The sequence below is a fragment of the Lepidochelys kempii genome, chromosome 4 (assembly GCF_965140265.1).
Source record: "Lepidochelys kempii isolate rLepKem1 chromosome 4, rLepKem1.hap2, whole genome shotgun sequence".
Lineage (NCBI taxonomy): Eukaryota > Metazoa > Chordata > Testudines > Cheloniidae > Lepidochelys > Lepidochelys kempii.
Window position 1 is genome coordinate 122506978 of NC_133259.1, and position 22611 is coordinate 122529588.

Genomic DNA, 22611 nt, shown 5'->3' on the forward strand with positions numbered 1-22611 from the left:
TTCAAAAACATAGAGAACCCCTCTAGGCAAAACCTTAAGTTACAAAAAAGATACACAGACAGAAATAGTTATTCTATTCAGCACAATTCTTTTCTCAGCCATTTAAAGAAATCATAATCTAACACATACCTAGCTAGATTACTTACTAAAAGTTCTAAGACTCCATTCCTGGTCTATCCCCGGCAAAGACAGACTATAGACAGACAGGTTTCAGAGTAACAGCCGTGTTAGTCTGTATTCGCAAAAAGAAAAGGAGTACTTGTGGCACCTTAGAGACTAACCAATTTATTAGAGCATAAGCTTTCGTGAGCTACAGCTCACTTCCTCAGATGCATATCGTGGAAGTGAGCAGTAGCTCACGAAAGCTTATGCTCTAATAAATTGGTTAGTCTCTAAGGTGCCACAAGTACTCCTTTTCTTTCTATAGACAGACACAGACCCTTTGTTTCTCTCCCTCCTCCCAGCTTTTGAAAGTATCTTGTCTCCTCATTGGTCATTTTGGTCAGGTGCCAGCGAGGTTACCTTTAGCTTCTTAACCCTTTACAGGTGAGAGGAGCTTTCCCCTGGCCAGGAGGGATTTCAAAGGGGTTTACCCTTCCCTTTATATTTATGACAGTCTTCTTTACACATTTCTCCCATTCCTTCTAATACTGAAAGTCCTGTTGAAAGTGAAAAGAGAAAAAACAAACATCATATGGATTTCTCCCACCTGGACCAGACAGAAATGGTACCGTTACCTGACACAGTTGACACTGTGCACCTATGACTCTTCCAGTCACTCCTTACCTGCTATCTATCCCAACCTGCGGATTCTTTGACTCAAAGCCTGCCTCCTTCATGGTTCCAGCACATAGAGACATCTTGCTCTGAGGAGGTACAGGAGGTGTTATTACACATTAGGAAAGGAGGTACTCATTGTACCTACCTACAAAAGGAAAAGGTTTCAAATCTGGTGTCGGCCCAAAGGTGTCATCCCAAATGCAGCCACCCTACCAGTAGTCCTGGACTACCTGTTGACTCTCAAGAAATCGGGTCTCTCTCTATTAGCTCACTAAAGATTCACCTAGCAGCAATTGAAACCTTCCACCAGGAGGTAGAAGGGTACTCAGTCTTTTTCTATCCAATTACAAAGAGGTTTCTCAAAGGCATAGCAGACCTCTTTCTCTAACCCAGACTTCCCAGTCCTCAGTGGGTCTCAACCTAATGTTAAAAGGACTGACTAGACCTCCATTTGAACCCATGAACGCTTGTTCATTAACTCACCTTTCAATGAAGACAGCATTCCTGATCACCATTACCTCAGCAAGAAGGAAAGGGGAGATAGTGGCTCTAATGGTGCATCCCCGTTCACTGTGTTCTTCTCTGACAAAGTCACTCTTAGACCACATCCAAAGTTCATTCCCAAGGTGACTTCAACATTTCATATAAATCAGCTTATTCGGCTTCCAACCTTTTATCCCAGACCTCATCAGGATAATAGGGAAGGCATCCTCCATACACTAGATGTGAGGAGAGCCTTGGCCTTCTGTTTGGACAGGACAAGAGCTTTCAGAAAGTCTCTGAGACTCTTCCTCTCCATTGCAGATAGGTTAAAAGGTACAGCGATTTCACCTCGAAGACTCTTCAAATGGGTCTCGAACTATATTAAGCTCTGTTACCAGATGCATAATGTAACACTCCCGTCTTCAATATGCATGCATTCTATGAGATCGGTTTCCTCTTCCATCACCTTCTCCAAGGATATCAGAAAATCTGTATCAGAAATCTGCAGAGCAGCTACCTGAACATCTTGCACATACCTTTGCAGAACATTATGCCATCCTGGGGGACTCGGCTGCATATGCCAGATTTAGTGCCATGGAGCCAGCATCTATAACAGTCTCGACTCTGAAGCCCCAGTCACTAGTGGTGGGCACTTCTCGGGAGTCACCTACAATGTAGAACCCATAGAGACACTACTCAAAGAAGAAGTTACTCACCTTTGTCCAGTAACGATGGTTCATCGAGATGTTTCTCTCTGTGGGTGGTCCACAACCCACCCTCTTCCCCTCTGCTTCAGAGTTCTTGTCATTAACTCCGTGGTAGAGAAGGAATCGAGGAGGGTTTTCCTGTGCATGCTGGCTAACCTCGTGGTAGGCGAGAAACAGCTCAGGCAGAATGTACAGTGATACCAAAGTTTTCCAATCAGCAGAACAAGGATGCAGACACATCTACAGTGGAGCATCCATAGGGGGACACACTTCAAAGAACCATCATTACTGCACAAGGTGAGTGACTTCTTTCCCTAGGTTCTTTGTTCCCTTTTCCTTTGTTCTATGACTGGAAAATTTATGGATTCATGGAAAACTCTCCTCATATGTTTTAGTCTCTAAGCATAGGAATCCAGTTAATATGGCTTCTTTAGAGAAAGGCTAACCTGTAATTGTGCTTCTTGGAAGATATCTTCTGACCGGATTCTTACTCGTCCACCTGTGTCCCCTCACTATTGAGGAGGAGGCAATAATTTTTCAAAAGCTGATTCTTTTTTTCTGATGGACTCCTCCTACCTTATAAATATTCGTTGACTGTTAGTTACACTTAGAATTTAGGGATAACTCCACTTCCTTCTCTTGAAGAAACTACAGTAGAATGATCCAGGGGGTACTGAGGCATTGGTAATTGGTCTCAGAATAGGGCTAAACTACCTGGGCTTCAAAAACCCCAACTCTTTGAGATTTAGGGGGTTCTGACTTTCTTTGCACTAGCGAGTGGAAGTAGAAAAGTAGGAATCTGGTAAAACAATACAGTCAGACAAGTAGTATTACAAGTAAATAATTATCCCTTCACTGTAGAAACTCAACTTTGAACTACTGGTATCACCCAGTTTATTCCTCAAATTTAAATTCTCTACCTTTTAAAAACATCTCTTCCCAGGCACTCAACAAAAGTATGAGTCATAGAGTATTGACTCTAATTTAGATCTTAGTTGTATTGTCATAGGAATGTGTCTTCAAAAAAGATGGGAAAGTGCTACTTTGCAAAACCTTTTTTTTAGTCTTTTGCTATAATGTAAATAAATTTGAAATATTCTTCTTTGAGTGCTTTCTTATGTCCATTCCATGTTAGGTGTGTGCACTGTTGCCGGCGATTTTTCCCTCAGTGGTATCCATTGGGCTGGCTCTGGCACCCTCTGTTGCTGCGTGCTTATGCACCGGTAAAAGGGGCACCACCGGCCACAAACATTCTCAGTTCCTTCTTACCGCCCATGACAGTTGCTTGAATGAGCCTTCTTGCTTTGGCAAGGCTTCTCCCCAGTAGTTTTTGGACTATAACTCTTAGTTTATCATTGTTTAGAGTATATAGTTATTGTGATTAATGTTAGTGTACATAGTTACTGTAAATAGTCCCTATCATCAAGGGACATGCCTCTGTGCCCGGGCTTCAAACCTTGTGCCTCCTGTGGCAAACCTATACCCATGAGCAATCTGCACTCCAGCTGGTTGAAGTGCTTGGGGGAGACTCATGTGAAGGACAAATGCCAGATCTATTGGGACTTCAGACCCCATACTAAAAAAGACAGACACATCAGGTCAATGACTATCATCATGGAAGCTCCCCTCACACCTGCCTCAGAGCTGAGCTGCTCTGATTTGGCACCGAGCACTTCGGTGTCAGTGCAAAGTGCTCCTCCAGAACCAAGCTCTTCCTGGTACCGTTTGACATCTCTGGTGCTATGGAAAAAGCACAAAAAATAGCGCCCCATAGAGGGCGCTCACTGTTGCAGAAGAAGGACAAGCCGGGGGGGGGGGGGAGGAGGAGGGAAGGAATCACGGTGAGACCTGTGCCACACTTCCACTCCTGGCTCCGTGATGGCACCATCAACTATGCCCAGAGCATTGAGTCCGGTGTGGTATTCTCCGCTCACACCCAGAAGCCACCGTGGCACCAGCAATCTGACTGTCCCATCAACAGGGATTTACTATCTCTCCTGGTCCCCCTGCCCAACTCTGATGGGATACCTGCCAGCTCTGATTACTGGAAGGAGCAAGGAGCATCGAGCTCCTTCCCGGCACTGGGCCCTCCAGCACTTTCTAGAGGCAAGCTGTCCCTGACCCTGATGTCCCAACCATCTCTAGTTTGCCACAGGTCCCTGGACCCCTGGCACCACATGGAGGCAGAGGCAGGTACCACTGTGCCATGGTCTCTAAGAGAGGACTTCTCTTCCAAGTCTGAAAGGGAACCCTGTGTGCAACCTCAGGGTCACCACCAGTAGCCAGTCAACATGCCACTGGACTTTGGTACTGGTCCCCCAGATGGCACCTGGCCAGCAGGTCGCTGACTGATACAGTGGCCTTACAGAACCCCTGGGGCTTTCCCCTCATACCGGGTCTTCCCTTCCATTGCCTCTCCTACTCAGATTTCCAAGAGGCAGGCTTCTGTTTCTTCCTGCCCGGCACCAGACCCCAACTTCTACAACCAAAAGTTCCTTTATTGAGCCCCTCTCTGCTTCCTCATCATACCCCACTCACAGTGGTTGTTGGTCAGTGAGGACCCAGGGTTCAGAGGTGCATCTGTGTGAGTTCACTTCCCACCTGGGGAAGAAGGCACCTTGTTCCGCCATCTGAGCACTTGGTCTGGCTGGCCGCCTCGCTGGCTGCCGCTTCTCTCCACTGGCCTCCTCACCAGCTGCTGTTCCTCTCACCAGTCACCATCTGCTACCTGCCTCTCTGCTGTGACCTCTATAAGTCAGTCTCTTGAGAGTCCACCCAACCCTTAGTGACTTTCGGTTCTTAGTGAGCAATTAACATAACAAAAGACTCCTAATGGAGCCTATTTAGCTCTATCTTTGAACTGTGGGGAGGAACAGGTTAAACCAGACTGGCGACCCTTAGGGAGAGTCCACACCTCCTGGCTGGGACACCTGTCTCCACCCCTCTTACTTTCACAGGGGTCTGGGGTCTGACATTTGAGCCCTTGGCTTAGTGAGGTCCTTTCAGCTGAAGGTGACTCCCTCATTTAGGACAGTTAAGCACAGTTCTTCAAGTGCTGTCCCTGTGGGTGCTCCACTTCAGGTGTTGGTGCATCCCGGCACTGCTGATCAGAGATTTTTGGTAGCAGTGCCTGGTTGGGACGCACATGTGCAGTAGCTGTCTCGTGGTGTCATTGACGCTTCATCTAGCACTCGTGCGGCCCGACCCCCTCAGTTCCTTCTCAACTATCCTCGGCTGCAGACAGCGCTCCAATGGTAGTGTCAGAAAATAACTTACAAGGTGCGTTTACTTATCCCCTTTACTCATACAATAAAGAGAACAACATTGATAACATTTCACTGCCCCTGCTTTCAGTACTAAAGTGATTTGTAACCCAACACCAGCTAAAGTTGATCACTTTGAGCAACACAGCTCTATCTGCTGGATATCTAGGCAGAATAGGTGTGTTCATGTAAATACAATTTGCTCCTGAAGTCTCTCCCCCTTTCCAACTAGCTGTTGGGAGAGTTCATTCAGACTTTGCTTATAATTATACCCCCCGATTGTGTCAGCAGCCAATGAGAGAGACAGGCAGGGCCAGCTGAGTGCTACCCCCAAACAAAAAGATGCCAAGAAACTGGGTCTTTTTGGAAGAAAGGGTTATTCGATGGGTAGCCTCCAACTACGTATCTCTGACCAGCAAGCTTTGCTGAGGAGATACAACTATTATCTGTGGGACTCCTTGGGTAAATTTAAGGACTCCCTGCCTCAAAATTAAAGGCAGAAGGTCATTGCCCTCTTGGAGGGTAACAATGGGCTGGGACCTCTCTCCAGGCAGCTCTGGATGCAGCCAACTTGGCAGCCAGGATAATGGACTCCATGAGGTGGTGATCTTGACTCCTGTCCTTGGGACTTCCTCACAAAGTCCAACCATCCACGGCCACTCCTCGTTATTCTTGGAGCAGATGGACACAAGACTTCACAGCCTGAAGGACTCAAGGGCCACCCTCCAGTCTTTAGACCTTTACGCTCCGACGGCTTCCAGGAAGTTATTCAGGCCCCAGCAGCCTCCTCATTCTCAGCGTCAGAAGTTATCAACTGTGCCAACCGCTCCTGTCCACCTCAACCTCCCATCCAGGTCTCAGAGGTACTCTGAGGGGCCCAAGCGGACCTTTTGAAGGTGTGCTGTCACTGCTTCAGATCCAACTTCCCTTTTATTTTTGGACTGTCTGTCCCATTTCAGCCTAGTGTGGTCCCACACAACCACGGACCATTGGGTACAAAGTACAGTGACAGTCAGCTATACCCTTCAGTTTTTGTCTACCCTCCCTATCACCCACCATCCCCGTCCCTCTTCAGGGACCCTTCTCATGAGCAATACTTAGTCCAGGAGGTACAATCCCCCTTACGAATGGGGCCATGGAGGAGGTTCTGCAAGACTTGAGAGGGAAGGGGTTTTACTCCCAATATTTCCTTATCCCAAAGGCCGGGAGGGGCCTCCAGCCCATTCTGGACCTGTATTGCCTCAACAGATATCCCAAGAAACTGAGCTTCTGCATGGTCTCCCTGGCCTCTATCATTCCCATTCTGGATCCAGGGGATTGGTATGGCATCCTCGACTTAAAGGACACATATTTTCACATTTGTATCTTCCATGGCCACAGAAGATTTCTCAGATTTATTGTGAATCAACACCACTACCAATTCACCACCCTACCGTTCAGCCTCTCTGCATCCCCTTGTGTTTTCATGAAGTATATGGCAGTAGTAGTGGCCTTACTTAGACGGCGAGGCATCCAGGTCTACCCATAACTCAACAACTGGCTGACCAAAGTTCGGTCAGAGGCTCAAGTACAGAACAGCATCAGCACTGTCCAAGCCACCTGCAGAGCACTGGGTCTGCTGATAAACAAAAGCCAACTCTTGTCCCAGTTCAGAGAATAGAATTTATTAGGGCAGTGCTTGACTTGACCTAAGCCATGGCCTTCCTGCCGGAGACCCGATTCCAGACCATATTGGACCTGATATCCGATGTCATGGTCCACCCAATTACGACAGCTCAGGTTTGCCTCAGGCTACTGGGGCACATGGCTGCAAATACTTACATGGTTCAACACGCAAGATTGTGCCTCAGACCCCTCCAGATGTGGCTAGCTTCAGTGTTCTCCCCGAGCAGACAACACTTGGACTCAGTGCTAACAATTCCTCCCCTGGTCCTTGCCTCCCTAGACTGGTGGAAAGAGTCAAGATCAGAAATGATGGGGGTGCCCTTTGTTCCCCCACAACCGTCAGTGTCTTTGGTCTCAGATGTGTCAGACCTAGAGTGCGGGCCTACCTCAACAACTTCAGGACTCGGCCTTTGGTCCCAAGAACTCTCCCTGCACATAAATGTAAGGGAGTTCAGGGCGATTCACTTAGTATGCCAAATGTTCCTTCCCCAGATCTCAGGCGAGGTGGTGCTAGTCCTGACAAACAATACTGCAGCCATGTTCTATATCAACAAGCAGGGAGGGGCTCAGTCCTTGACCCTGTGTGGACATGAGCCAGCACCCACGCAGAAAAATTAGCAGGTGCTTAGCACCCACTGGCAGCCAAGCTACCCTCCCACCTCCCCACTCCTGCCCATTGGCAGCCCTCACCGATCAGCTCCTTCCCCTTCCTCCCAGTGTCTCCTGAACACTGTGGAACAACTGTTCAGCGGCATGCAGGAGGCGCTGGAAGGGAGGGGGAGGAGTGAGGACGGGGCACACTCAGGGGAGTGGGTGGGAAGAGGCCGGACAGGGGTGGAGCAGGGGCAGGGCCTGGAGCTGAGTTGGGGTAATGAGCACCATGGGGTAAATTAGAAGCTGGCGCCTGTGGTCTGAAATCAAGGCCCTTATGTTGGAACTACTTTACACAGTGTTCTTCAAGGACAAGGTCTAACTGTACTCCCACCCGGCCTTCCTGCAAAAGGTGGTGTCACAATTCCATAGCAGCCAGGCCAACTCTTCGTAGCGATAGAAGAAAGGAGGAGAGGGCTACCTGTGTCAGCCCAGAAGATCTCGTCCTGGATAACTGCCTGTATTCAGACTTGCTACAAGCAGGCAAATGTCCTGCCTTCAGCCATCTTAACTGCTCACTCCACAAAAGCTCGGACTTTGTCAGCAGCATTCCTTGCACAGGTCCCAGTCCAGGACATGAGCAAGGCCACAACCTGGTCATCAGTACATACCTTCACATCTCACTATGACATCACTCATCAGGCCGGAGACAATGCCAGATTAAAGAGAGTGATGTTGCAGTCAACATGTCCATGAACTCTGAGCCTATCTCCTGGGGTACTACTTGTGAGTCACCTAACGTGGAATGGACATGAGCAAGCACTTGAAGAAGAAGAAAAGGTTACTAACCTTTTGTAACTGTTGTTCTTTGAAATGTGTTGCTCATATCCATTCCATGACTCTCCCTCCCACCCCTCTGTTGGAGTAAACCGGCAAGAAAGAACTGAGAGGTTGTGTGGCTGGCGGGGTATCTTATATCAGCGCATAAGCGCGTGGCTGCAAAGGGCACTAGTTGGCCCGACAGATACCACTGAGGGAAAAATCTCTGGCAATGGTGCATGCTGTGTGCACACATCTAATGTGGAATGGATGTGAGCAACACATCTCGAAGAACAACAGTTACTAAAGGTCAGTAACCGTTTTTTATTAAATCAGCAATGAATGATTAAAATAGTTTTTTATTTTTGTAGTGGCTGATTGTGTTGTGTTAGATCCAAGGATTGCTGCATGGCTGATAAACCCCAGTGACACTGTCCCCTCTTTTGAATATTTGATACATAAGCATTTTGAAAAGCCTGTCTCAGAGAGAACAGTGAATATGAATGCAGATTCCTTGAGAAATACATTGGTAAGTAGTTTTTAGAGACTCATAGTCAGATAAACCAAACGGTGAAATAGTAAAGATATTTAGATACTTTGTAAGGTACAATAGAGAAAAATATACCGTAAAAATACATGCAGGATTTTCTTCTGAGAGCAAAGGGTTATCTTGGTTAGCAATATATGCCAGATAATTGGTATAGATTAATCAGGGCTTGTAGTATTCTGTGGGCCAATGGAACCAAATTCCCTATGAGTAGCTCCTAAATCCTGCAGAACAAACCCTAAATTCCATGGCAACATTAATTAGTGTTATCAACATGAAATCTCCTTTGTTCTCTTCCTCCCACTCCCTGGCTGCAAGCTGGATTGCAACTCTCACTCCCAGCATCTCCAATGCCCTGCTGCCTCGTTGCATGGAATAGTACAGGGTGCATGCATTATAATCTAATTAATTCTCCTTTGTGAGGTAAATTTGAAAAGAGAGATGCATTTGCAGGCAGAGTGCTGGTAGGGTGACAAAATACAAAATGTTGAGCACTTGGCTGCAGCAAAATGGTGAATTCCATGCCAGAAATGCTGAATTTCATGGCATCTTGGGAAAATGTCAAATTACATAGTCATGGAATCATGGGGAACTTTATGTACAACTACACAACATGCACACAGAAAATCTGTGAATTTGTCACAGTCAGTATGATAGAAATTTTGTTTAGTTGCTGCTCTGATGACTAGAAGATTGCTGAGCAATGTTTGGTTGCCGAGTTGATGGCATTTGTTGTGAATTCTCACTTAACAGAGTGAGAAGGCTGTCATCTTACACTCTGGAAGAAATATATGGCATGAGGCAATGGTAATTGCCATTCCAAAGCGTGAAAAGCCCCCTGATGAAGCTGGAAGCTATAGGCCAATTTCTCTACTATGTACGACCTATAAACTTCTTGAACATATCCCCCTTTTTTATATATATACATAAATGGGATACCTCCAACTAAATCACGAAAATTTGGATATACAGATGATCTTGCCATGACAATCCAAGGTAGCTGCAAAGATAAAAATGAGAGCCAACATAATCCTGAAACTAGCAGGTACAACCTGGAGTGCATCAGCATCAGTGTTGCGAATATCTGCAGTTGCACTTGTATATTCAGTAACTGAATATTGTGCACCAGTATGGAGCAGATGCAGCCGCACATGACTTGTGGATACACAGCTAAATACAGTGCATCACGGGAACCCTTAAGTCAACTCCAACACCATGGCTACCTGTTCTGTCTAACATTGCTCCCTCCTGGCTTGGAAAGTAGATTGGGCTAAACAAGACTTAAAAAATAAGCACCATGTGCCAGATCCCACGCAGAAGGTTCCTGGTTTGACCTTCCACGCTCATCTTGGTCAATTCTGAACTGAATTTGAACCAACCATGGTAGATGCAGATATCTAATGCACAAATGGAAAATCAAGGACTCCCCAGTGCGTGAGTGTGGCTCCCCACGACAGACCATCAAACATATCACTACCTACTACCCAATTTATAAATATGAAGGAGGCATTACTGCAATAAATTCTGCTATTACTGATGTAGTCATTTGACTCGATCAACTTCAGGTGAAATTGTAGTTGCTGTTCTACACTAGTCATATGAAAGAAGAATAGAAATGTTTTGTCTATTTAATGAAGCTTTTTAAAAAAATAGAATTCTTAATTGTTAGCCCTGCTGCAATAGAAATGTTCCACAGAAATCACCATTCTGCTGGCAAAACTTTTTCATGAACAATGTTATGTAGCCAAGGGTTTGGGGTCATATTTTTGGCCACAACAGTGTAGTCTGAGCAAAAATTTGAGACCCAGTTTGGAGAGACAAGGCTTCACAGGATGTGTTATTTATTCTGGGAGTTTAGAGAGTTAGGGAGAACTATTCAGATCTCAATCCGTGTCCAGTAGTCTAAATGAAGTGTTACTTTTGATATCACTAGAACAGTCTTGTCTCTTGTGTACCCTATAAGAATGCTTTAAAAAATTCCAAAACATCTAGCTTATCTGAGGAATTTTATTGACTGATGCTGTAGAAATCCTTCACTGAAATTACGTTTCAGAGTAGCAGCCGTGTTAGTCTGTATTCACAAAAAGAAAAGGAGTACTTGTGGCACCTTAGAGACTAACAAATTTATTTGAGCATAAGCTTTCATGAGCTACAGCTCACTTCATCGGATGCATTCAGTGGAAAATACAGTGGGGAGATTTATATACACAGAGAACATGAAACAATGGGTGTTACCATACACACTGTAAGGAGAGTGATCACTTTCTCCTTACAGTGTGTATAACAACACCCATTGTTTCATGTTCTCTGTGTATATAAATCTCCCCACTGTATTTTCCACTGAATGCATCCGATGAAGTGAGCTGTAGCTTACGAAAGCTTATGCTCAAATAAATCCGTTAGTCTCTAAGGTGCCACAAGTACTCCTTTTCTTTTCACTGAAATTAGCAGAACATTTAGATTGAATGTGCAGTAATAGACATGTCTTGAAGTTCTTATTAGGTATCCTAAAACACTCATGTTTAAAAAGTATATTTTTGTACTGCAAGGTGCATGCAATACTCAGACATAATGGGAGTTTTCCTCTACTTCCTCCCATTTATTGTGTAGCTGTCTTGTTGCCTTCTGAGGGTTTCCACCTTCTGGCTACTACATTACTTACTCTTCTTTGTCTTCTGTGCCAATCCCCTCCCTTGCTTGTGACTGCTTCTGTACTACATCATTCTATGTGAACCACAGCTGCATTTCACTCTCCATCCCATGGCGCACACACAAGGGAATGAAGCGGTGTAGCGTAAGCAAAGGGAGGAATGAAATAATCAAGTAGTGTGTCATAGGAGGAAAAAGTGGGCAGGTTAGTAAAAGATAGAGGAATCCAGCAAGTAGACGAGAGAACATCCAGGAAGAAGAAAGGCAATAAGAAATTGGGGGAGTATGGTGAGTTAATAATATGGAGAGAACACTGGGCATGGGAATGGGATGTACAGAATGAGAATATCATTTAAGAAAGAGAGCGGAGTATAAGAAAAGAGGAGAGGTAATTGAAAATGGAAAATACTCCCAGGAAGCAGGAAAGAGAAATGGGCAAGGGATTCTACTCTTTTCACAAAAAGAAGAAAAATGTTAAAATTTTAGTGAAAAATATAGAGAAATAGAGAGAGAGAAGACAGAGTAGAGCCAAGCAAGAGAAGGAAATAAGAAATTAAAAAAATTAAAAAGGTAAATGAGATAAGTACATCTTGTTGCATTTCCCACACCTCTCTTATTTTGGTGGTTAGGAGTAGGAAGTGATAATAGATTGTTAATTTTACCCTACCCTACCTAATTTTATTTAACCTTAAGTTTAGTCTAGTCAAGCAGTCAACAGAAGGGAAACATTTTACAACCAACTAGATTAACTGAGAAGCGTTTTCATAAATTCCATGCCAGAGTGGCAAGTAATTTTCTCCTCTTCACCCAAGACCACTCACACAGCCTCTCAAAATTTAAAGCTCTGCAATGTAATCTGATGATCAGCACTATTGGGTTTAATGGAAATGAACTGTATAGATTGCCTAATTAAAAATATTGGACACTTCTGCAAGAGATGAGGTGACAACAGTTACCTTGAACTACTTTTCATGGTTAAAAATTTTTTGTTTGTGAAGGCTCATTCACAGAATGAAGATCTTCATTTTAAGGAGGAAAGATCAGTCTAGTTAAAAAAAAAATAAAGGATGATGCTGTAGAAGAGATGAAAGACACTAAGTCTGTCTGTACACTTGGAGCTAGAAGTGTGATTCCCAGCTCATGTAAACATACTCATGCTAGCTCTGCCTCAAGCTAATGTGCTAAAAATAATAGTGTAGACACAGTAGCATGAGCAGTGTTGAGTGGTTCCATGGACTAGCCTCCTTGAATATATACCAACCGGTTCCAGGTATATTTGTACTCGGGGAGGCTAGCCAATGCAGAAACTACGGAACCCAAACCACCAAAAAAGAAAACCAACCTTCTATTGGTGGCCTCTGACTCAGATGATGAAAATGAACGTGCATCAGTCTGCACTGCTTTGGATTGTTATCGAGCAGAACCCATCATCAGCATGGAAGCATGTCCTCTGGAATAGTGGCCGAAGCATGAAGGGCATATGAATGCTTAGCATACCTGGCACATAAATACCTTGCAATGCTGGCTACAACAGTGCCATGTGAACGCCTGTTCTCACTTTCAGGTGACATTGTAAATAAGAAGCAGGTAGCATTATCTCCCATAAATGTAAACAAACTTGTTTGTTTTAGCGATTGGCTGAACAGGAAGTAGGACTGAGTGGATTGCTAGGTTCTAAGGTTTTACATTGCTTTATTTTTGAGTGCAGTTATGTAAAAAAGATTCTACATTTGTAGGTGGCACTTGCATGATAGAGATTGCACTACAGTACTTGTATGAGGTAAATTGAAAAATACTATTTTATCTTCTTTACAGTTCAAATATTTGTAATAATAATAATAATATAAAGTGAGCACTGTACATTTCATATTCGGAGTTGTAATGGAAATCAATATGATTGCATGGCTATTGAGAGGGAAGCATAAGCAGTCATTTTATTCTCCAAGATGGTCAGCACTCTGCTGGTCTCCAGACAGACTTTAGCACTAAAGGCCTACTCCTCCATATGGGCATGGTTAAACTCCTGGAGATAAACAGAAATCCCAAATACCCTGGAATTCCAGCTATTCTGGATTTTCTTCAGGACAGTATAGACAAGGGACTACAGTTATGCCTTTGTTTTTTATCTATCAAAACATGCTTCTTGGTCACTATTATGTTAGCTTGACAAGTCTGAGTTGGCAGCTCTATCCATACAGCAACACACTGTTCCATGATGACAATTGGTTCTAAGGACTCCAGAATCTTTCTTACCAAAGGTGAGATTTCTCTTTCCATACCACACAGGAAGAGATCCTCCCATTATTCTGTCCAAAGACCCAGCATCCTACAGAAAAGCTGTGGCATATTCTGGATGTATGTAAAGCACTTAAGAACTACTTCAAGTGCAATGAATTGATGAGAAGATCAAGCTCCTTGTTTGTATTCTTTCACCCAAAGTGCCAAAGCCTTTTGGCATTCTACCAATCACTGGCCAGATGGATGAAGTTATGTGTAATGGAGACACATGGCATCAAGTTCACCTATTCCTGAAGACCTCTGAGATCTCTACCAATATCATCTAGCAGAAAGGATGTATGCCTCAACTGAGGAAATCTGAAGGTCTCCAACCTGGTCTTCTGTCAACAGCTTTATCAAACATTGTAAGATGGATTTTCTATCCCCTGCAGAGGCCTCTTTTGGAATGAAGGTTCTGCATGTGGTGATACAAAAATAACTTGCCATGTACTTTCAAACAGAGAGTTCTCTATTTCAGTCTGTTTTTTTGGTCCTTTCTTTCTTATAATTCATTGCTCGTTACTTCCCAAGCATCATATAATTGAGACGCTGGGCTACAGAATGTCGTGCCTTACCTGGTGATCTCCTTTTTGCTAGCAGCATCTCCCACAATTCTACCAGTCCCTGATGAGATTCCAGTAGCCAAAGGACAACATTTATTTTATGTCTACAATTTGTGGGCCAGATAGCCTACTGTACGTAGTTCACTGACTGGCACTATTGTTACTAATCATATTGTAAGAGTTTCTACACAGCTTTGGAATGACTCTTCTGGTGTGCAGCTGGAGAAGGGAACATAGCCAGCATGAGCTATGCTGCAACTTTGAACTGCCTTCATTTTTTCAGAGAGGAGGGGAACAGCCCAAAGTCACAGAATTGTGGCAGATACTGCTAGCAGAATGGAAATGATCAGGTAAGAAACTTTCCATTGTGTAGACATGATGGTAGAACTTTTGAAAAGGGACTGCTCAGTGCAACAAAGATAAGTCTATTCGCAGGACTTCAGGCTGGGGACTTGCTGTATATCTAACTGCATCGCAACAGAGTGGGGAGAACACTCCCATGGACTAAAACAGGAAGTAAGGTACGGGAGAGGAGCATGGCTCCATCCCATAATGCTCTCGATAACCCAGTTAACCCTATCATGATCACTTTACTACAAGAACTTTAACTCTAGTATCAAAAGCCCAATGTTACAATATTATCTCTTAAAAGTAAGTACACCTCTTCAATCTTCATGCTCAGATTGTGTTCCCAGGTGCGGTATGTAAAATAAGGAATACATTAAGTTCTAAATATTCCAGATCATTACTTCCCCAGGAGCTCTTGAAATGTGATTATCAGTGGCCTAAGAATATTACTAGATATGCAAGAGTTAGCATCAGTAGATGCACAAGGAAAAATGCTTTCATGTTGGTTAGTCACTTAGTATTGAAGTAATAATCTTACCAGTTTTATATTAGTAATTGAGTATTCTTGATTTATTTATTTTTAAATCAGCACCAGAACTTGGTTCTAAACTTGAAGATACTTTACAGCATAATGATGGATCTGGCTGATGAATTACAGGTAAGATTTTCATAGCAAAATATACCAAAAAATTGTACCTACATAGTGATATGGTGAATGAAAAAAAACATTTGTGATTTACCTTTAATTAAAAGTAAAGTCAGAGTCTATATATGGAAAAAGACAAGAAGGCCTCATATGTTAAATATTATTAGACACTGAATCCACCAGTGGTGCTGTTTTCAGTAACAGAGGCACTCCCATGATTTAGGGCCATGTGTGCTAAGTGGGGTTCACACAGATTTTGAAGCAGTGAGAGCTAATGAAGGCTGTTTCCAAATCATAGTGTATATTTACACTGCAGTTGCCTCCCACCTGGTTAAACAGATTAGCATTAGTTCTGTCTGAGATAGCGCTCTTAAAATAGCAGTGAGGAGGTTGTGGCATGGGTGGTGACTCAGGCTAGCTATCTGAGCCCAAACCCGCCTGACCTTGTGTCTGAGCTCAGATGGCTAGTCCAAGCTGCTGCTAGTGCTATAACATCCTCACTGCTATTTTTAGCTCTGTGGCTAGGGTGAGTCTCTCCATCTATGCTGGGAGGGATGCTCCCAGCTGCTGTGTAGACATAACCATAGAATTTAAGGCCAGAAGGAATCACCAGATCATATAGTCTGACTTCCTGTATATCACAGGCCATCAACACCATCCAGCCACCAGCACACCCCAAGCCCAAGAACTGAAATTAGACCAAATTATCAGGAATCTAAACTACTATGTGCCAGAGGCAGAGAATAGGAGGGACCAAGGTGCACCAATGCCTGAGGCCCCTGTAATGGCCTGTGGTTGGCATCAGAAGATTATGCCAAAAGTGTTCTCAAGATGATTTTGTTTAATTTATAAGACCACAAGAGGCACCTATTTCATCTTTCAGTGCCACTAACATTTAAGTACATGCACAGTCAATATAAATCAAAGGGAAATAAGTAAATAAACCTCTAGCCAAATAAAATGAAAAGAAATATTACACACTCCTTAAATGTAACCTCCTTAAGCAAGCTTTCTCTCCCCAAAAGGTATCTTAAAAAGATGAGCCTTGCAGTATATGTCTTGAATACCAATAAATACAGACTATTTTGGTCCAAGGAGGAAAAATTCCAAAAGAACGGAGCTCTCACAGAAATGGCCTGCCAGAAGCCCTCTCTCTCATACTTAGGAATGTAGGAATTGCCATACTAGAACAGACCCATTTTATATTTAGTTCAGTATCCTATCTCTGCCAGTGTCAAGCACTAGATGCATAAGAGTAAGATGCAAAAAACACTAGTAGTACGCAGTTTTGGGATAATCTGTGCCCTGTGAAAATAATAGTTGTTAGAGATTGGTTTAAACCCAGAGTCATGAGGTTTTATATCCCTTCCAATATTCTTTGTTAGTCTTTATTATTATAACTGAATATTCTAATTATGCACATAAATGTCAAAACTTTCTTTAAATCTTTCGGAGTTGTAGGCCTTGTGGCAATGAGTTCCATGGTCTAATTTTACAAGATGAAATTCAGTAAAGACAAGTATAAAGTACTACACTTAGGAAGGAAAAACCAAATTCCCAAATAGAAAATGGGAAATAAGTGACTAGTCCATGATACTGCTAAAGTGGATCTGGAGGTTGTAGTGGATCACAAATTGAATATGAATCAGCAGTGTGGAGCTGACAAATATACTGGGTATAATAACAGGAGTGTCATGTGGAAGACATGGGATTGTTCTGCTCTACGTTGTGCTGGTGAGGCCTCAGCTGGCGTATTGTCCAATTTTAGATGCCACACTTAAAGATGTGGACGAATTGGAGAGAGTCCGGAGGATAGCTACAAAAATGATACAAGGTTTAGAAAACCTAAGCTATGAGTAAAGATTTTAAAAAAAGTGTATATTTAGTCTTAAGAAAACAATACTGAGGGTGGGGGTAACGTGATGGCAGTCTTCAATTACGTTGAGGGCTGTTTTGAAAAGGATGGTGATCAATTGTTCTGTATGTTCTGTATGAAGCATAGGACAAGAAGTAATGGGTTTAATCTGCAGCGAGGGAGATTTAGATTAGATATTAGGAAAAACTTTCTAATTATGGCTACATCTATACTTGCACGCATGCTCAGGTACGCTTCCACGTGTACCCCACACCTGTACTGAGTGTCCATGTATGCTGTACCTGTGTATACCGCCATCCACACTGCCGGTGTTTGGTATGTGATGTTAGCACTACCATTTCAGAGGCATATCCCAGGTTTCTGTGCATCAAAGGAGAAGCTCTAGGAACTGCCTTGCTATTTGGTATTGGTGCTGTCCTCCACCTTCATATATTTGCCGATGGCAGTTCCTGTTCACCTCTCCCTTCTGCCAAACTAGGTGGAAGATGTGGAGCAAGTGAATGATGATGTGGTTCTGCTCCTGCTCCGTCTTGGGGACATAGTTTTCTCCAGTGCAATAGGCAATGTGACGGGGCAAGGCCAGATGGCTATAGAAAAGTAATGGGAGACAGCTATATTAGCTCCAGGCTAAACAAATCCCTGGTACCAGGATAAGTGAAATGGCAGCTGCTCCAGGTCAATTAAGACACCTGGGGCCAATTAAGAACTTTCCAGAAGGCAGGGAGAACGCTAGGTTGATTGGGACACCTGAAGCCAATCAGGGGCTGGCTGAAACTAGTTAAAAGCCTCCCAGTTAGTCAGGTGAGTGTGCATGTCAGGAAGGAAGTTGTGCTGTTGGAGAGACTGAGCAGTACACACCATATCAGGCATAAGGAAGGAGGCCCTGAGGTAAGGGTGAAGTGGAGCTTGAGGAAGTGAGGGCTGCTGTGGGGAAAGTAGCCCAGGGAATTGTACATGTCATGTTTCTAAAAGGTCAGATACCATAGCTGATACTATTAGAGTCCCTGAGCTGGAGCCCGGAGTAGAGGGTGGGCCCGGGCTCCCCCCCCTTTTGCCCCCTGATTAATCACTGAGACTGGGAGACAACAGAGACTGTGCAATGAAGGATAACTTCTCCTCCTTTCCCTCGCTGGCTTATGATGAAAATGGCTCAGTAGACTGTGACCCTTCTCTCTAGAGAGAGAAGGGTTATGTGGAGGGTCACAGTGAGCCTCTGAGGCTACCGAAATCTGCCAGGAAATGCAGGACCCACGGAGGCAAGGACAGAGCTTTGTCACAGCAATCAGTGAGAGATACTGGATGGAATTGTGCTAGAACTTTTTGAAAAGCCAAAGACAGCTGACCAAGCAGGTGACTGACAATCCACTATGGTCCCATGGAACAGATATGGTGTCTGCTGCTATTGCCATGGTATGCCCATGAGTAGACTGCCGCTACTGGTCCAGGAGAATGAGCACGATGTGGTAAGATCACGTGGTTTTGGAAACCTGGGATTAGGAGCAGTGGGTTCAGAACTTCCGAACGAGGAAGAAGACCTTGATGGAGATGTGAGAGAGCTTGCTCCAACCCTTCAGTGCCAGAGCACTTGATTTTGGAAAGCCATACCAATACAGAAGTACATGGCTTTTGCCTTGTGGAACCTGGTAACACCAGCTGGCTTCTGGTCAGTTGCAAACCAGTATGGATTTGGGAAGTCTACTGTCAGGGTCATGGTTGTACAGATTTGTGAGACAAATAGTACTGTCACCTACCCACGAGTGGTTGCCATAATCCGAGTACTGGACATTATAGCTGGATTTCAGAGAATAGGGTTTCCGAACTCTGCATGGGCCACTGATGGCATCCATTTCCCAATACTTTGCCCACCGAAAGGAGCGAGTGAGTATATGAGCCGAAAAGGTTACTACTCAATCATTCTTCAGGGCTCAGTGGACCACAGAGTTCATGAACACTGTTGGAAACACAGTAAAGATTCATGACACCAGGGTGCTGAGGAGATTGGGATTGTACTTTGGGGGAAGAAGGGACTTCATTCCCTAGAAACTAAGCAGTACTCTACAGTGGGTTTGTGCCAACAGTTATTTTGGAAGACCCTGCATACCCACTCTTAGCTTCGCTCATGAAACCATACCCCTGACATCAATGACCCTGGAAAAAGGGAACTCAACTACAAATTGCATAGATAGCGAATGGTCATGAAGTTCAAGTCTGGGTGGCTGAAAGTTCGATGATGCTTACACACCAGTCTGGATGCCAGTGTGGCCAATGCTGTTCTCATAATTGTGGCCTGCTGTGCCCTTCACAGCGTATGTGAGGGTAAAGGCGGGTACTTCCATATAGTGTGGGCACAAGAGAGGACTTGTTTGCAAAGCGTTTAGACAGCCAGATCCTGCCTGCTTGCATGGTGGTCCTGGTTCTTGGAGGGCAAGAAAAATCTGGGATACCTGATGTGCATGCATTCTGGAACAGTGGGATGCAGTGGGTGACTTCTGCATTTTTGAGGGACAATATCACACCCTATGGAGCTGCTGGAGTTGCACAGGAGTGACCATAGGCACATATTTGGGTGTGAGTGTACCTTTGTGGAGGATAGGTCCATCAATGGCTATTGTCCAAGATGGTCAGGGATGCAACCGCATGCTCTGGGTGTCCCTAAACCTCTGACTGCCAGAAGCTGGGACTGGATGACGGGATGGAAGATTTGATAAATTGCTCTGTTTATTTCCTCTGAAGCATCTGGCACCAGCCACTTTCACAAGACAGGATACTGAGCTTGATGGACCAGTGGTCTGACTCAGTATGGCTGTTCTTATGTTTATGAGGGTTTAGTTCCCTGTAACTGTGTAATTAGCCATTCATTTCTGTAACTATTGACTCTTTATGGACAGTTGTGGCAGGGCACCTCCACAGCATTAGCACTATGGGGCTTGAGTTTTTGCTGTGGAGTGTGTTTACTCAGTTCTGTTGCCATCATTATAAAATGCTTTGGTGTTAATGTTAACATCTGTTTTGAAGACTATATTAAGGGGAGCACTCAGTCAGTTTCAATGACCTTCAAAACAATTCTTTAAGGGTTTGGGAGGGGCTTCAGAAATTCTTTTAGCATTTGACTGAGTGCAGAGATAACAGCACTTGTCAGCTATTATGCATGAGTACACCCAAGGTTGAAAACTGGCCTTGATTTCCTGAGAGTGGGGGAAGAGGGTCATTTCGTCACTGTTCAGCATCTGTTGGCTTTACTGTCACTTTAATTGTGTTTCCTCCTTGTTCTATGTATGAACCGAGCAATAAAGAAGTTTACTTAACCTGTTTTGTGTCTTCTGTTAAAACTATTAGTGTGTTCTGGGCATAACTTTAGCTATCCCTCTGGTGTATTCTTTGGAATTCTTACATTTACGGAACTGTGGTGGCGGCGGTGAAGGGGCATGGGAGGGACAAAGAATTCTTTGCAGTCTGATGGCACCACTGAGTTACACAAATCAAAAATGTACTATGTATCATGGGGCCCTAACTTGAACCTGAATAAAAAGTTCCCATTTGTCAGGAAGGAGGATCCACACATAAGAACATAAGAATGGCCATACTGGGTCAGACCAAAGGTCCATCAAGCCCAGTATCCTGTCTACCGACAGTGGCCAATGCCAGGTGCCCCAGAGGAAGTGAACCTAACAGGTAATGATCTAGTGATCTCTCTCCTGCCATCCATCTCCACCCTCTGACAAACAGAGGCTAGGGACACCATTCCTTACCCATCCTGGCTAATAGCCATTAATGGACTTAACTTCCATGAATTTAGCCAGTTCTCTTTTAAACCCTGTTATAGTCCAGGCCTTCACAGCCTCCTCAGGCAAGGAGTTCCACAGGTTGACTGTGCGCTGAGTGAAGAGGAATTTCCTTTTATTTGTTTAAAACCTGCTGCCCATTAATTTCATTTGGTGGCCCCTAGTTCTTATATTATGGGAACAAGTAAATAACTTTTCCTTATTCACTTTCTCCACACCACTCATGATTTTATATACCTCTATCATATCCCCCCTTAGTCTCCTCTTGTCCAAGCTGAAAAGTCCTAGCCTCTTTAATCTCTCCTCATATGGGACCCGTTCCATACCCCTAATCATTTTAGTCGCCCTTTTCTGAACCTTTTCTAATGCCAGTATATCTTTTTTGAGATGAGGGGACCACATCTGTATGCAGTATTCAAGATGTGGGCGTACCATGGATTTATATAAGGGCAATAAGATATTCTCTGTCTTATTCTCTATCCCTTTTTTAATGATTCCTAACATCCAGTTTGCTTTTTTAACTGCCGCTGCACACTGCCTGGACGTCTTCAGAGAACTATCCACGATGACTCCAAGATCTTTTTCCTGATTAGTTGTAGGTAAATTAGCCCCCATCATATTGTATATATAGTTGGGGTTATTTTTTCCAATGTGCATTAGTTTACATTTATCCACATTAAATTTCATTTGCCATTTTTGTTGCCCAATCACTTAGTTTTGTGAGATCTTTTTGAAGTTCTTCACAGTATGCTTTGGTCTTAACTATCCTGGGCAGTTTAGTATCATCTGCAAACTTTGCCACCTTACTGTTTACCCCTTTCTCCAGATCATTTATGAATAAGTTGAATAGGATTGGTCCTAGGACTGACCCTTGGGGAACACCACTAGTTACCCCTCTCCATTCTGAAAATTTACTATTTATTCCTACCCTTTGTTCCCTGTTTTTTAACCAGTTCTCAATCCATGAAAGGATCTTCCCTCTTATCCCATGACAACTTAATTTACATAAGAGCCTTTGGTGAGGGACCTTGTCAAAGGCTTTCTGGAAATCTAAGTACACTATGTTCACTGGATCCCCCTTGTCCACATGTTTGTTGACCCCTCAAAGAACTCTAATAGATTAGTAAAACATGATCTCCCTTTACAGAAACATGTTGACTTTTGCACAACAATTTATGTTCCTCTGTGTGTCTATTTTGTTCTTTACTATTGTTTCAACTAATTTGCCCGGTACTGACATAAGACTTACCGGTCTATAATTGCTAGGATCACCTCTAGAGCCCTTCTTAAATATTGGCGTTACATTAGTTATCTTCCAGTCATTGGGTACAGTAGCTGATTTAAAGGACAGGTTACAAACCATAGTTAATAGTTCCACAATTTCACATTTGAGTTCTTTCAGAACTCTTGGGTGAATGCCATTTGGTCCCAGTCACTTGTTACTATTAAGTTTCTCAATTAATTCCAAAACCTCCTCTAGTGACACTTCAATCTGTGACAGCTCCTCAAATCTGTCACCTACAAAAGCTGGCTCAGGTTTGGGAATCTCCCTAACATCCTCAGCTGTGAAGACTGAAGCAAAGAGTTCATTTAGTCTCTCTGCAATGATTTTATC

General features: G+C 43.8%; 1 protein-coding gene across 1 annotated transcript in view; it reads left to right on the plus strand.

Annotated features, from left to right (window-relative positions):
* POLN (DNA polymerase nu) overlaps positions 1 to 22611 on the plus strand; it is a 236184-nt gene that overhangs the window by 53600 nt on the left and 159973 nt on the right. Inside the window, exons 8-9 of the mRNA XM_073343208.1 lie at positions 8680 to 8837; positions 15282 to 15350. Coding sequence (XP_073199309.1) covers positions 8680 to 8837; positions 15282 to 15350 — 227 coding nt within the window. The remainder of the gene's footprint in view (positions 1 to 8679; positions 8838 to 15281; positions 15351 to 22611) is intronic.